Below are 13,551 nucleotides of genomic sequence, written 5' to 3'. Positions count from 1 at the left end.
TGCTAACAGAAACATACTTTTTTGGGTTCCTGCTCTAGAGCAGCTAACAGGCGATGCAGCACCATGCTATGTGGGTGCACATTAACACTTCTGAAGCTTGGTCTGTCCGGACTGAAACTGAGAGTTTTGGGAAGGCTGTCCCTGACATTTCCCAGTGTGCCGGATCCTGACTACATCCTGGTGCTGTCTGTTGGTGTGAGTTGTAAGTGACTGGAAGGTGATGGTTACAGAGCTTTGAGGTGCATGCAGTTCTGTGATGAGGTTACTAAGAAAGCCTTTTACTGATTTATTTAAGATTATCTTTATTTCTGTGTTATTCTCTCATTACATTTGCTTTGGAAGAGACATCAGAGATCAAGGTAAGATAAAAAGAGCATGAAAAGTTCACAGTGTTTGGGCTGGAAATGTTTGATAGAATCAAGCTATCAGGCTTCAGGGTAAAAGATTAAAAGCAAAAAAGGTCAGAAATAGCAGCAAGGTACTAAATAGTAAAGCAAAAAGTCACTAGAAAAAGCAAGCAGAGGTGAAAAGAGGCTGGCTGTTTGGACTGTTTAGGCACACTGCCCTGTGAATGAGCAGACAAATGTTCCTGTCTGATTCCTATTGTAAGTCCAGCATTCTTACTCCTTTCCACCACCAAGTTTCCAGGTGCTTGCACTAAGGCAACAGCTCCGTTTTGTGGCTGTGATATCCTGCCAGGCCTGTCTGCATCAGCAGGTTGTTTTGTGATGCTGTCACCTTCCTCAAGGAGAATTACAGCTTTGGTGTACCAGTTATAGATTTGGTGTAAGCCTACATGTATCATTCACTCTGCTGGACAGATTTATCAGAATAAAAATGAAATTAGGAAATGAAAGAATGAAATGGCTTTGTTTTAGGACTTGACTGACTTATTTGTGGTTAACATGGCGGTCACCATTCTGTTTTAATTAAGCTCACAGTGGACAACTTGGAAAAATTTACCCATAAGGAAGGTTGCTTCCTAACCCCAGGCCGTTAGCAGTTGTTTTATGAGCTAAAGAAAAGATTACCTTTAGCTAGCTGTAAACCACAGGGAATCTCAGTAATGGCAATGTGTAAGGTGCACTGCCCTGAGCTCAATTACTGCTAAGAAGTAAATTATGCTTGAAATATTTGCTGGGAGGTACCGGGACATGGTTACTATTAGTGTTGAAATGTACAGTTCTGGATTCATTATTAAAGGGATTTATTTTATTTTTATTTTTTATTTTATTTTATTTATATCAGACTTTCCTAGCAACATATTTATTTTCATTCCAGGTACCAGTGGTTTCTATTTCATAACTTAGCAACGTGTACTCTCAGCATCTCATGTTCTTTATGAAGGTATGCATTTTTCATTTCCAGTTTTTGGTGTGCTGAAGGATTACTGTTGTATCTCTTATGTTTATTGAATTTGTTTTTTTGAACTCTTATCAGAGGATTTGTTAGGTCCTGATATGCCCGTGAATTCAAACGGAAGACAAATTCTGTGCAACAGGGCTGTAATGAAATGAACGAAGCCTCAGGTTTGTACGTGTGTATGATATTTCTTGTATTTAACTAAGGTGATTGATAACAGTCTGGATCCTTGAGCTTTCTTGTTGCACTTCGCTCAAGGAATAGCAATCCGAATACTTACCCTCCTACCGTTATACATTTTGAGGTGACAATTTTCCATTAAGCAGAGTCACTTAGCAACTATCACTAGAAAATAAGCTATGCTGGATTTCCTACAGAAAAGCACCACTTTATGACTTTACTGCTCTATCACCATTGTCACAGGGCTGTACAAAAAAATGGGAAAATGTCTTAATAGAATACATGAAAAATGTTTGATTCATAAAAAATCCGTTGCCATTACAAGACAAACACAAGCATATGGAAATTAGATTATTTGCTAAATGTAATGACCCATGGAATGGGCAAATTATTTGGTATGCTCATTTCAGGTCTTGTGTGCAACTATCTTATCATGTTTCTGACAGTAATGAGGCCAACAGTGATGAAGGAGGCACAAGAGTGAACGATATCTTCCCTTTTATCTGAGATAAAACCAGTCTCAGGGTCTGCAAGTAAATGTTCAGCTCCACCTGCTCCTTCTGCCTTTTCCTGTACTGTGACTACTTGATTTAAAGCTCTTGGTTCCCAGCAGGTGAAGGTGTCTTATATACGATAATTTAAGAGAGATATACATAGAGGAAAGAATAAGTAAAAAGGAAGATTTTAAAGATTAGACAGGAAAAAAAGTATTTAAAATTAGAACCAGAGGTATAAGCAGACAGAAGACAATGCTGATGTGAGGGACAAGGAAGAGAAGTGAATTGCAGCAAGGGTAGAGAAAAGGAACAGGGATGGGGAGAAAGTGAGAAGACAGCCAGGTGAAAGCATATGAAAACAAATAAAGCTGTTGTCTTAAAGGATGGAAAGTGCTATGTGAGACAGAGGAAGAATTAAGGAAACAAATTATTTTATGGACAACGGAGAAGCAGAAAGAAAACACATTTAAAAAAAAAAAAAGAGAGTCAATATACAACCTGCATGTAACAGACTTGTATTTTTGTATGCATTTTGGCTTTTCCCCACTGCATTCAGGTCTCCTGTGTAAACCTCCTTCTGAAAAAAACATTTCTGCTTCAAGCCTGCCTTTTGTGCCCGCATTAAAACTGGCAAAAAAGTCTCAGCAGGCAGGTGAGGGATACAATGATCAGCTGAGAAATTTTCTTTTTTCTTTGTGACAATTTTTTCCTTGTCTTGTTGTTGTTGTTTGTTTGGTTGATTTTGGTGACCTACTTCAGAAGAGTACAATATTAGTTACTGCTAGCAGAGTAGGTGGACCAAAAGTAGCGCGTAGGTTCCTTTAACGACAGTCTCCTAATGTGTTTGGGTAATCTTTTCTGAACACAGTTTTGTTACTGAGCAATAATAAAGGGTTTTTCTATAGAGAGAGGGAGTTATTTCTTGATAAGGAAATTGCCATTTTAGAAAGTGACTATAATCATGGGTGCTTTGTGGTGGCAGCTCTTCCTGCTGTTAGCAGAGAAATACAATGACAGCAGCACTGCTGGGAGGAAGAAGGTAACTTCTTCACTGAGCCCTAATCCTGCATCCTTTTAAGCATATGTTCTAGGGTGCTGTCAGAGAGAGGGCACAACAGTGGTGGGAACTTAGGGCTCATTCAAAATAATAATTTCTGTCAGTCCCTAATAGAGCTTTCACAAGCGTTAAGAACAGAAAGGCACTCATTAAACTCTAGATGATGCCCAGGTTTTCTGCTGTTTGGGCACATCTGTCTTTTATTCAGTAGAATGGGTTGAAAAATTTTTGAAATTAGTTATTCAGAAAGATCTTTCATCAAGAGGCAAAATAGAAAAAATAATGTATGAAAATGTTTGTGAAAATGTTCAGAAAAAGTGAACACAATTTTCTAACCATTTTCTGCACATTAACTATGACTAAAGCTCTGCAGTTTTGATCTGCTTTTCTCTGCTCCTGCCAAACTTAAGGTAACAATAAATAATCACTACAGTTATTGCTTTATCTTAAATTTACAATGGCAAATAAGAATAAAAAAGATGCAACTTCATAAGACTTTTAAAGAGAACATGCCCAGTCAGATTTCCCAATTGGGCCCAGCACTTCTGAGGTAGATATGAACTTTATTTTAAACCTCAAGTATTTACATTTCAGTTACTAAGCAGCTGCAAATGAAGTGTTGTTAAATACAATACTATTGAGCAGTTGCACAGTTTTTACCATGCTGTTTAATAGCCAGTTGCATAGGAACTTTTAGTCAACTCTAAGCAGATGGTACCTGCGTGTGGTCTTGTATAGGTAGTACACAGACAACTTATGATAGCACCGACACTATAATGAACATGTTATATTCATGAATGTCTGGATGACTCAGTAGTTGAACAGATTAGTAAAGTCTTAAAAAAATAAAATTAAATTAAATCTGGTAGGTGGTAATATACATAAATGAATAGATGTATATAAAATGGAAAGGTGGTTTGGTAATGATGTTTTGATACCTAATGGCCAAGTGACCACTTCAAGGGAACCTGAAGATCTCTTGAGTTCCTAATTGATGATGACGGATTGGCAGTAATAAGATAAGCATGATAGTGATGGAAAACGAGTTGATGGGGACGCATAAAATCTATGACACATGAAAAGGCACCAGGAAGGGCTACCTTAAGTAGTAGGGAACTTCAGAGTTTTCAAAAAAATACCTCTCACTGTCCTAATTTCTGCTGTTTCTTTTTCTTTTATTATTTTTATTTTTAGAATATATGGTAATTGTTTTATCCTTTCAATGTTATATTTAATGTCATGGTACCAGGACTCCAGCTGCTTTAAACAAAGAACCTTCTTGTGACCTTTCTCAGATAAAACATGTTCTAAACTTTCTAAGCCTTTACTATTATAAAATTTACTGTTAAATACCTGACACAGGCAGATAACTGGTACGCAGATTAGTCTGGTATCATTTTTTTTCCCTTTTTTTTTTTCTTCTTGCTATTGCTTTTATGGAATATGCCATGCATGACCAAAATTTTACTTTATCCATACTATTCCTATTAATGTCCCCAGTTCAGCAGAATATTGCAAAGGAATAAAACATAAAAATCTCAAATTTCACTAGACTGTTCCTTTACTTGAAGATAAGTAGTAGAATATAATCTTGCTGAGTCAGTGCTGTTACCAGGATGTAACTGGTGTATGATTTTACCAAAAAAAAAGAGCTGTTAAAAAGGTGTTTTAATTGCCTAGAAATCTGGTCAAATTTTCTGTAGATGCATTGCAATTGTATGTTGTTTTCATTATGTTTCAGTTGCATGTACAGAATCAGTCCTTCAAACTTGAAATGTCTGCTGGTTTTGATTCATCATGTTTTTAGTTCCCCAAGAAAGTTAATAACTTCATGCATTCATTGTTTAAATAATTCCTTAAATCCTGAATGCTTACATGAGCAACTTTATTAGCTTATATTTTCTTTTATTAAAATGTATTACAGGAAATAGTGGGAAATGGTAGGAAATGAGCCTACTTCATTAAATTTCATTGTAAAAAGCTTTATGATTTTGAAAAAAAGAAAAGAATACTAATCTCTAATACTTGTTTTTAAAAGGAGAAAGGAGACCTTAATTCTTTACTTGAAAAATTGCAGTCAGTATCTCTCAATTTCCTTAAAATCACCCATAGGTACTCCAGTTCTCCTGCTGCTGCTGAAGTCAGTGCAAAAGATTTCCCTTCCTCAAGTATCAGTGTGATACCAGGATTAAAACAGAGTTAATTAAGAAAATGCTGACTCACTGGTATTTCCACCTCAAGTTGAGATAATGTAGAAGGTTATGTATTTGCTATGAAATTATATGCACAGAAACATTTTCTCAGTGTCCTCCAGGTCTACAGCCATGAGAAGGTGCAGCAACACTGAATGGTTATATGACTGAGGTAGTTCTTAGGACAGTCAAATACTAAATGCTAATCAGTCTGGATAAAACACAAATCCCCTGAATTTCTGAGAATTATATTTAAAAAAATAAAAATAAATTTGCATATTCAGAGGTGAGACTGCATAAAGGTAAAGTCATGATTTCTGATTTGGCTCCATGGAGTTGTGAATTTGCTCGATATGCCTTGTTGTTTAAACCAGTCCTATGGGTTGGCAATGAATATAATTGTTTAGTGTTGGTGATTAGGTGTTATTCTTCTGATATAGTTTCTCTAGCAAAATTCTTCCACTGCTGATGCTGGGTGATCTACTTCAGTGAAAATATGTTGATATTCTGAAAAGTCCTTTCTAGGAAATGTTCATGCACTATCACAGAATCATCTATGTATATATATGTATTTTTTCTTATAATTTCTTTACCTATAAACTACAGCTCATTCTGTAGACATACCTTAAAGAGCCGTACAAAACCATGAAGAGGTTCAAAAGAGATCTTTCAGAGAGCCCTGGAAGAAAACTGAATCAAAGAAGTAATTATTTTTTTAAAAAGGTATGTTTTACTTAGAATTTGTCAGCTTGTAGCCTACGGACCAAAAAACTTCATCTAAATGCCTGTTAACTTCATATTTGAGGCCTTGCTCCATTAAACTAATGAGGTCAGTAGGTCAAACAGTACACAGTCAGGAGATAAAAAGTAATTTTCACTGCTAAAACGAAAAGAAAAATGCAAAAACAACTTTTTAAAAACTACTAAAACTGTAGAAGTTGCTAAAGCAGAAAATGAAAAACACTGCTGCTCACTGTACTTCGTCTGCAGCCAAGAGAAACTTTTGTGATAGACAGACACAAAGTTAGCTTGTAACTGAGCTGCTCCAAAAAACTGAAATTCGAAATCCAGAGGGCAATACAGCAAATGCTACTTTTTAATGTGCAAACTGAGAAGCTCTTGGTATTCTGCAGAACTGAGTGAGCATGGTAATTTCTAAAATGAAGATTTTCTTGCAATTGCACACACACTGCCACTGTTTTACAATGAGGAAATGACAGAAGACGGTATTTTGAAAGCTTCCTTCCCCACTTGTTTATTCTTTTTGTTCTGTTTTCAGTTAAAATGGGTTGGAAACGTGGACTTTTCTGCCTGCAGGTGTTGGGTAAGGGTAGTCAGAAAAATGCTAGAAATTGCTATGGATATAATGAGAGGAGATTTGGATGGTTCTAGCCAGAAAGTTGTCCCATCTAGCTATGCTTCTATTCCTTATCACATCGGAAAAGTTGGCCTTTTTTTTGTTGTTTTTGGCAGAGAAATTCAGAAAACTCTCTTTAAACAGGGAACAGAAGCATGAGCAAAAGCTCCTAGTGTCCTGAGAGGGTGAACTTCTGAGGACAAGAAAACCAGGGGGAGACCTTGAAGGCAAAATCAGGATGGGAAAAATGCTTTGTCCCTACAGCAGAAGTGGCCGCACAGGTAACTGCCTCAGAGAATCGCAGCCGCGGTTTCTTGCTTCATCCAGATTTCTGTTGAGCCTGAAGGCTTTTGACTTTATAAAGTCCAAAGGCTAGCAAGCATACCACATGCTGTATGCTTCCTCGTGGAGGAGGGAGAGAGCAAGTTAAGAGAGAGTTAAATGAATTTTTGATTCCTGTTTCATCGACTGAGAGAGTATCAAAAGGAAGGACCAAATTTAATGTTTTTGAGGGAAGGAGACATAACAGAATCTTGTATTACTGCATCTCTGTGCCTTGTGAAAATTACAGTGTGTATTGAGAAAATAATCAGTGAGATAAAATACTTGCTGGGATTAGAGAGACAGCTTTAGCTGGATAGATGTCTTGCATAAACTGAACTAGGCCAAGACAGCTTTATTAGAATAAAAGAAAGAGTCAGTAACATGGTTATATTTGTAAAACATGGTTATATTTGTAAGAAAACTGTACTGGAAAGCACTTACAAAGAAAAGGAGCATACAAGAGAGGAAAAATAATATTGATCATACCATAAAAGTAGATTTTATATACTTTTATATAACAGCCCATGCAGTGGGGTTTGACCATATGCTGGTGGCCTGCACAGAGGGGATCCCAATCCCCTGAGCGGCTGCTATGTTCATTTAATTATTGTTCAATGGTCTTGAAATATTTCCTCATGATACAGGTGCCAAGAGTTCTGTGATCTTTTTCCTGTCATTCCAGGAATTATGCTGAAAAGACTTGAATATTTGGGTCGTTAGGTCTGTGTGAAAGGTCCTGGGTACAATCTCTGTAGCTACACAGCAGTGGTTTAACATCTCCCAGACTTTCTATTAAACAGAGTTGATCAAGAATTTTCTGTGCATAGGCCTTCAGTTTGCTTTGCTTCTTTCAGAGGAAAAAGCATTTTTTGTCAACTTTAAATCTTCAGAGGGGGTAATATGTTGTGTTTATTTTTTTCAAGTGTGATTTTTCAAGCTGTGCTGGAAAGCTGTTCGGACAAATACACTAACATTTTGGGGGCAACTTCACCCTGCCAAAATTTAAGTTTTAAGTTCATTTATGTTTTCCTCAGAACACTTTTTGTTTATAAGAACTTCAAACTTCTTCAGCAGTGGTTTATTTTAACTGAAAGAAGGAACAGGAGGAGGGAAGACACGGTTTGTACTTATTTTTTATTTCCTCGTTTTTGAAGGGTTTTGGTCAACTCAGGTTAGTTATTTGCAAAAGACAACTGCTAGCACCAATAGGCCTGAGAGTGCAGTCACTCCTCATGCCAGCACAGTCCAGACCTGCAGCTCCCCACAAGACAGGCACCAGTGTCACAGCGCTCCTTAGGTGCAGAGGCCCAAATGCTTTGCTTTGGGCCATGGAGGAGTTTCAGACAACTGTACTCCTTTACTGCCTACCTCAGGTGAAAAGAAGATGGAATACAAAATTGTCCATGTTACAAAGTCTTTTTTTTTCCTTCCTTTTCTTTCTCCAGGCTCCTCACTTACTGAAATTTTTGGACTCAATATAGCTGCCGCATACACAGAGGAATTTTGGTGAGGCATAATTCTAATTTTTGTGGGGTTATTAATAATAATTGTCAAAAGGAGTCTTATTGGATGGCTGCATAAATAAGCCATAGTCATGCAGCTTTGGTTTCTCCTATAGAAAATATTAGACTCAGTCAAAGGTGTGAAGCGGTTATTTTTCTCCTTGTGTTCAATTGGTAGTGTCAGTACCATTGGCAGAGAATATGAGTAAAACTTTCAGTGACATTTCCAAAAGTCTTTTGAAAGCAGTTATTTTAAGAACTGTTTGGTTCAACAGTGTTGCCACTTCTCTCTCTCTTTTTTTTTTAATTGCAAAATTTCAAGCATATATGCTTCAATTTACACAAATATTTATGAAGCGTTTTTACCTGTGTAAGTATGCAGGCAGTAAGAAATATTCATTATTCCTCATTTGTTTGACATTTACTGCTATTGCCATTTAAATATTTTTTCTTCTGAACTGGGGAGTAGAAAGAGTCATGTCTAACGGAGAGAAACAACTGCTCATAACATATCAGCTTTCAGCAAGGAAAAAAAATTGTTTATACTTAATTTCACATATCGGTGTGTAGCTCCTTAGGTTACTGTAGGATTCATTGGCTGCCTACCTTAAAACACATCAGTCACTTTTCTGTATTTTATCTGCATTGTATAATGCAGGAGTAATACATCTCTCTGCAGATAAGGGCAAAACTCTGGAAACTGGAGAAATAAGAGAGGGATGTTAGAGTAAGTACTTCAGTGGTCCTGGTAGTGGTATTGGTAGTCTAGATTGATTTGTGACCACTTATGAAGAAAATATATCCGAATATTATAAGCTATATCAGTATATAACTATATATATATACAATATATATATAACTATATATATAACATATATATAACTATATATAATATAAAATATTATAAAATATATCAGAATATTATAAACTGAATATAAAGAGAAAAGAAAATCTATTCTAAACAAACAGATTTTTAAAAATACATCGTCTTACAAGCCTCTAGTCCTGGATGGTTGTTTTTTCTTACATATTTCAATTCTTATGCTTCAAGGACTCAAAGTTCATTATAGGCTTTAAGTAAAGAGGCTGATTATTGCAGTCAATATCATCCTAGTGCAAAAGTAAAATGAAAGTTTTGTGGTTTATTGTTTTCTATTTATTAATAAAAAACATTCAAATTATTTTGAGTTCAACACAGCAGAATATTATATTGATTTGAAATACCATGTCATAGGCATAGTGTATATGAGCAAAGACACACTGACACTTAGAGGAGTACATCAGGAAGGGCTCTGAAGGAAGTATTTAGAGATGCAGTATCCTAAAGTAAGAAATAGTTGCTGTGTGATGATAGGAAAGTACACACGTACATTTTTCCTCGCTTGAGGTAGGGTCACTTGCTTTCATGCATCTTTTTCTCTCTCGGTCTTTTGTTACTGACTTGGCCAATACAGAGACCTTTGCATCAGACAGGGTGCTTCCAAAACGAATACATTACATTGTCTTCCTGGAGCCAAAGTGACACATGAGGGGCGGTATTTGCCCCTTGACCTGATCCTGCTACTCACTTCAGAAGTTTTTGTTTTGTTTTGTTTTTGTTTTGTTTTGTTTTGTTGTTACAGTAACCCAGAATTGTTGCCAGATTGTTGAAAATCATGAGTCTGTTATTCCAGGCAGGCACTGTTCACAAACGTACAGTTCAGGTTAACAGACATTCCTTAGGTCTCACTAAATGGTATTTCCCTTTGCTCCTGGAGAAAAACAGATCTTCAGGCATGGGTCTATAATGACTGTGTCGGCAGGGTTTCCAACGTGCAGCTATGATGGCAGTGTGGAAGTAGCTGCTGACCAGCCACTGCTGTGCTTGGCCGATGGCGTTTTTCTATAAGATACTCTTGGAATAAAGTTGCTGATTGCTCATTAAGACCCCACACTGACCAGCCAGCAGAGCGGTCCAATGCATCAATTCACTATCCCAAGACCCATTTCTATGAAGTCGAGCACAGAAGACACTCTGCAGCTCCCATTTTGGGACTACGCTGCACAGACTGCTTTCTCTCCCAGAACACTGGGTTTTTCTTCTACCTCTGACTTAGATCCTCATTGTGTCTATTACTAGTATGTTGAGCTTCTTCCTATAGATGAGAAAAACAGGAATTTTTCCCACTACTGTAAGTCAGTATATTTGGTTAGTTATCAGTTTGTAGTTATGTAATGATAATCTGTGGCTTTTGAATGTTGAGCCATTAGTTCAGGAACCATATTTACTTCATGGACTGTAAATAAGTAGCCTGAATGTAGCAGTTATTCCTGTCCACTATGGATAATTTAGTACAACATATGTTAAGTGTAAATAAACATAGTTGAATTCATGCACTTGGTGTACTTGCACAACTATGTTTTCTTTCAAATTAAATAGTTGCATGAATTACAGTTAAGTAAGCGTTTCCCTTACTTTCAGAAATTGCAATAGGCAGCCATAACAGCCGAAGTCATCAAACCACAAACAAAAAGCTGTGCCATAAAATCTGGGCTGATGGCTTCTCCTGCCATGGGCACGGGTCTGTGTGGCCTCTGGGTGAGCACCACTCTCTCAGGGGATCCCATTCCCTCTGGAGGAACTCCTACAATAACCATATTCCCTCTGACAGGAGAAAATGTAAAGTAGCAAGAAGTGGTTCTTTCCTTCTGTTTTCTTTTCCTGTACTGATGTTAGTCCAGATTTTTTTGTCGTTACAAAAGGAAATTTTTTAATTCAGAAAAAATTCAAAAGCTCAGTTTAGCAGCTGTAGAGGCACGCATTTGGTCTCTATGCTCCACACAACATATCAGCACCTGGGTGCATTTTAATCAATAGAAAGGCAGCAGAGAACTCTCTCTCTAATACGACCATATATGACCATGACATTTTTTTTTCTTTGGTAAGGATGGGAGTGGGTGGTAGGGCTGATACTTGCTTATGGTATTGCCATAAGCAAATTTCCATTTAGTTCCCAAACATCATTACTGCTGTTCCTGAAATTGCTGCAGGTATTTTATTTGCTTGGTGAGTACTTCATTGGGTAGGAATGCTTGCTCAGGCATTAAAGAAGCCCCACTGTTTTTGCATTGTGTTTGTATTCAGTCCTATGAAATGAATAAACCCTACATATATGTTTTTGAAAATGTAAGTTCCTAAACTTTCACATCGGTGAATCTTGATTTCCTGATGATGACACAAGTGCAGGATTTTGATTCCCTGTCTGCTGTTGATAACATTAGATTATTGCAAGGGAGAACCTGGGCCCAAGAGCTCATCAGCCTGGCAGGGAATGGGAAGCTCAGCATGCAGGGCAGAAGCCAGCAGGGACTTCCTTGAAAGCCTAGCTAAAAAAGAAAAAAATAATAGTTTTCTTGTATCACAGGCAATACTATGGGCATAGCGAACACCTGGGGCTGTTGTATGCTGTACACTTTAGGCTCCAGCTGAGTGGCTTCAGTGCAGCTGCTAGAAACTTTGCAGGTCCACTGTAAGGGCAAAGATGGAAGAAAGCAGTTTTATTCCTAATGCAGGTTCAGTAAGTGATTTGAGTGATTCTGAATGCAGGAAATCTGAAGAGTTTGGCAACTCCTGCTGGGCTGCTTGCTTACCTAACGTATGATTTTCCTTTGACTGCGATGGTTGCTGTGCAAAATAACAACTAACAGTGCGTTCCTGAGTACTGTCTAAGCAGAGGAGAAGACAAAGAATAGCAATGATGGTTATTTTATGAAAGGTGGTTAAAGCAATTATTAATGCACTCTGTGCTTAATGGATATTTTAATGTAAAATCTAGCACCAATTCTCCCAGGCAGTTGCAATCAGAAGCACCCTGAAATCATATTATAGGCACTGTTGAGTACCTGTTTTCTTTTTCTCTTTTTTTTTAGTTTAATTTGATGGCATTATTTATGAAAATACTTTTGAAAACATGATTTATTTTTTACTTCTTTAAAAAGAAGCTGGGGATGAATGGCTGTGGCTACCACTGTTGAAGAAAGAGCTATTGAAACTTGGATATTAGGCAAACCTTCTTAGCAATAAGGGCAGGTAGATCAGTTTTGAAAAGGCTGTCAATGAACACTCAATCTCTTTAAATCTTGGAAGCTGGGTCTGGATACTTAGCCAAATATATATTCTACTTTAGCCCTAAACTTTTTGGATTTGATGTAAGAATTACTGCGTGACATTTTCTGGCCTCTGTTAAATGGAGGTCAAATCTGTCGATCATGCTGATCCCTTTGGGTTTTAGAATCTCTAAATCTATTGCAAAGAAGCTGGCTGCCAATTAACTTCTGTGCTTTGGAGTACAGACCTTCAGTTGAGAGCTTCACATGCCTATGCTGATTTACCTTCAGTTCCCGGCAGAAGTTGAGAACAACATTTAGTTGCTTCTTAACCTCACAGGACTGATTTTCATTTAACTTGCATTTCATTTTTTTCATTTCACTTCTGGGTCCACAGTTTTTCTTTTAATTATTTACTGGAAGACTTTTAGTTTTGTTTCCTTTCAATTTACAGAATAACAAACAAGACGTGGATATTCATGCTGAACTTCTCCCTAAGTGTTAAGATTAAAGATATATGAATGTATTTTGTTTATTTGCATTTTTGACCTGTGCTTAGTACTACTATTAGTACTATTTTTTTTGTGTGTGTTTTCTCTTCTTTCTTAATATATCACTCCCTCTTTATATTGTTGAACCCCTTCTTTGTCCATTAGCAGTAGTGCAGCTTCCTGATGAATTGGGGTGAGCTTGCTGATTCAGCTGACGGAAGAAAGAGAGGATTCGTGCTTAGCGGCAGCATGGAGTTATGTTGGCTAAAGGCGAGCGTGACCTAGCATTTATCATCTGTTGTTTATTCTCTTGTACTCTGCTGAAAGGGTAGACCTTCTTGTGGTAGGATGGCTCGATTTGAGTTTTTAATGTGTGTGTCACTGTGTATTTATGGAGCTGTTTTGCACTTGGTAGCGAAGATAGGAAGGTTTATGTGATGATCCTCGGAGATGTTGCATCTGCAGTGAGGAGGAGAGCCAAGAAGACACTGTGTTTAGTGCTG

The 13,551-nt window shown here is 37.3% G+C and overlaps 1 protein-coding gene across 2 annotated transcripts in view; it reads left to right on the top strand.

Annotated features, from left to right (window-relative positions):
* The window catches only part of LOC308194824 (uncharacterized protein), a 128,903-nt gene that overhangs the window by 42,061 nt on the left and 73,291 nt on the right, over positions 1-13,551 (top strand). The window contains exons 18-23 of one of the 2 annotated variants that reach the window (XM_080591277.1): positions 44-202; positions 1,282-1,347; positions 1,441-1,529; positions 2,596-2,691; positions 5,895-6,011; positions 6,790-6,926. In XM_080591277.1, the coding sequence (XP_080447403.1) occupies positions 6,884-6,926 (43 nt within the window). In that variant the 5' untranslated portion in view covers positions 44-202; positions 1,282-1,347; positions 1,441-1,529; ... (1 more) ...; positions 5,895-6,011; positions 6,790-6,883. The other variant, XM_080591278.1, reaches the window with a different exon arrangement.

Source organism: Anser brachyrhynchus (assembly GCF_964034855.1).
Source record: "Anser brachyrhynchus genome assembly, chromosome: 4".
Lineage (NCBI taxonomy): Eukaryota > Metazoa > Chordata > Aves > Anseriformes > Anatidae > Anser > Anser brachyrhynchus.
The sequence above is the reverse complement of the archived record's forward strand: the minus strand, read 5'-3'. Positions and strand labels throughout refer to the sequence as shown.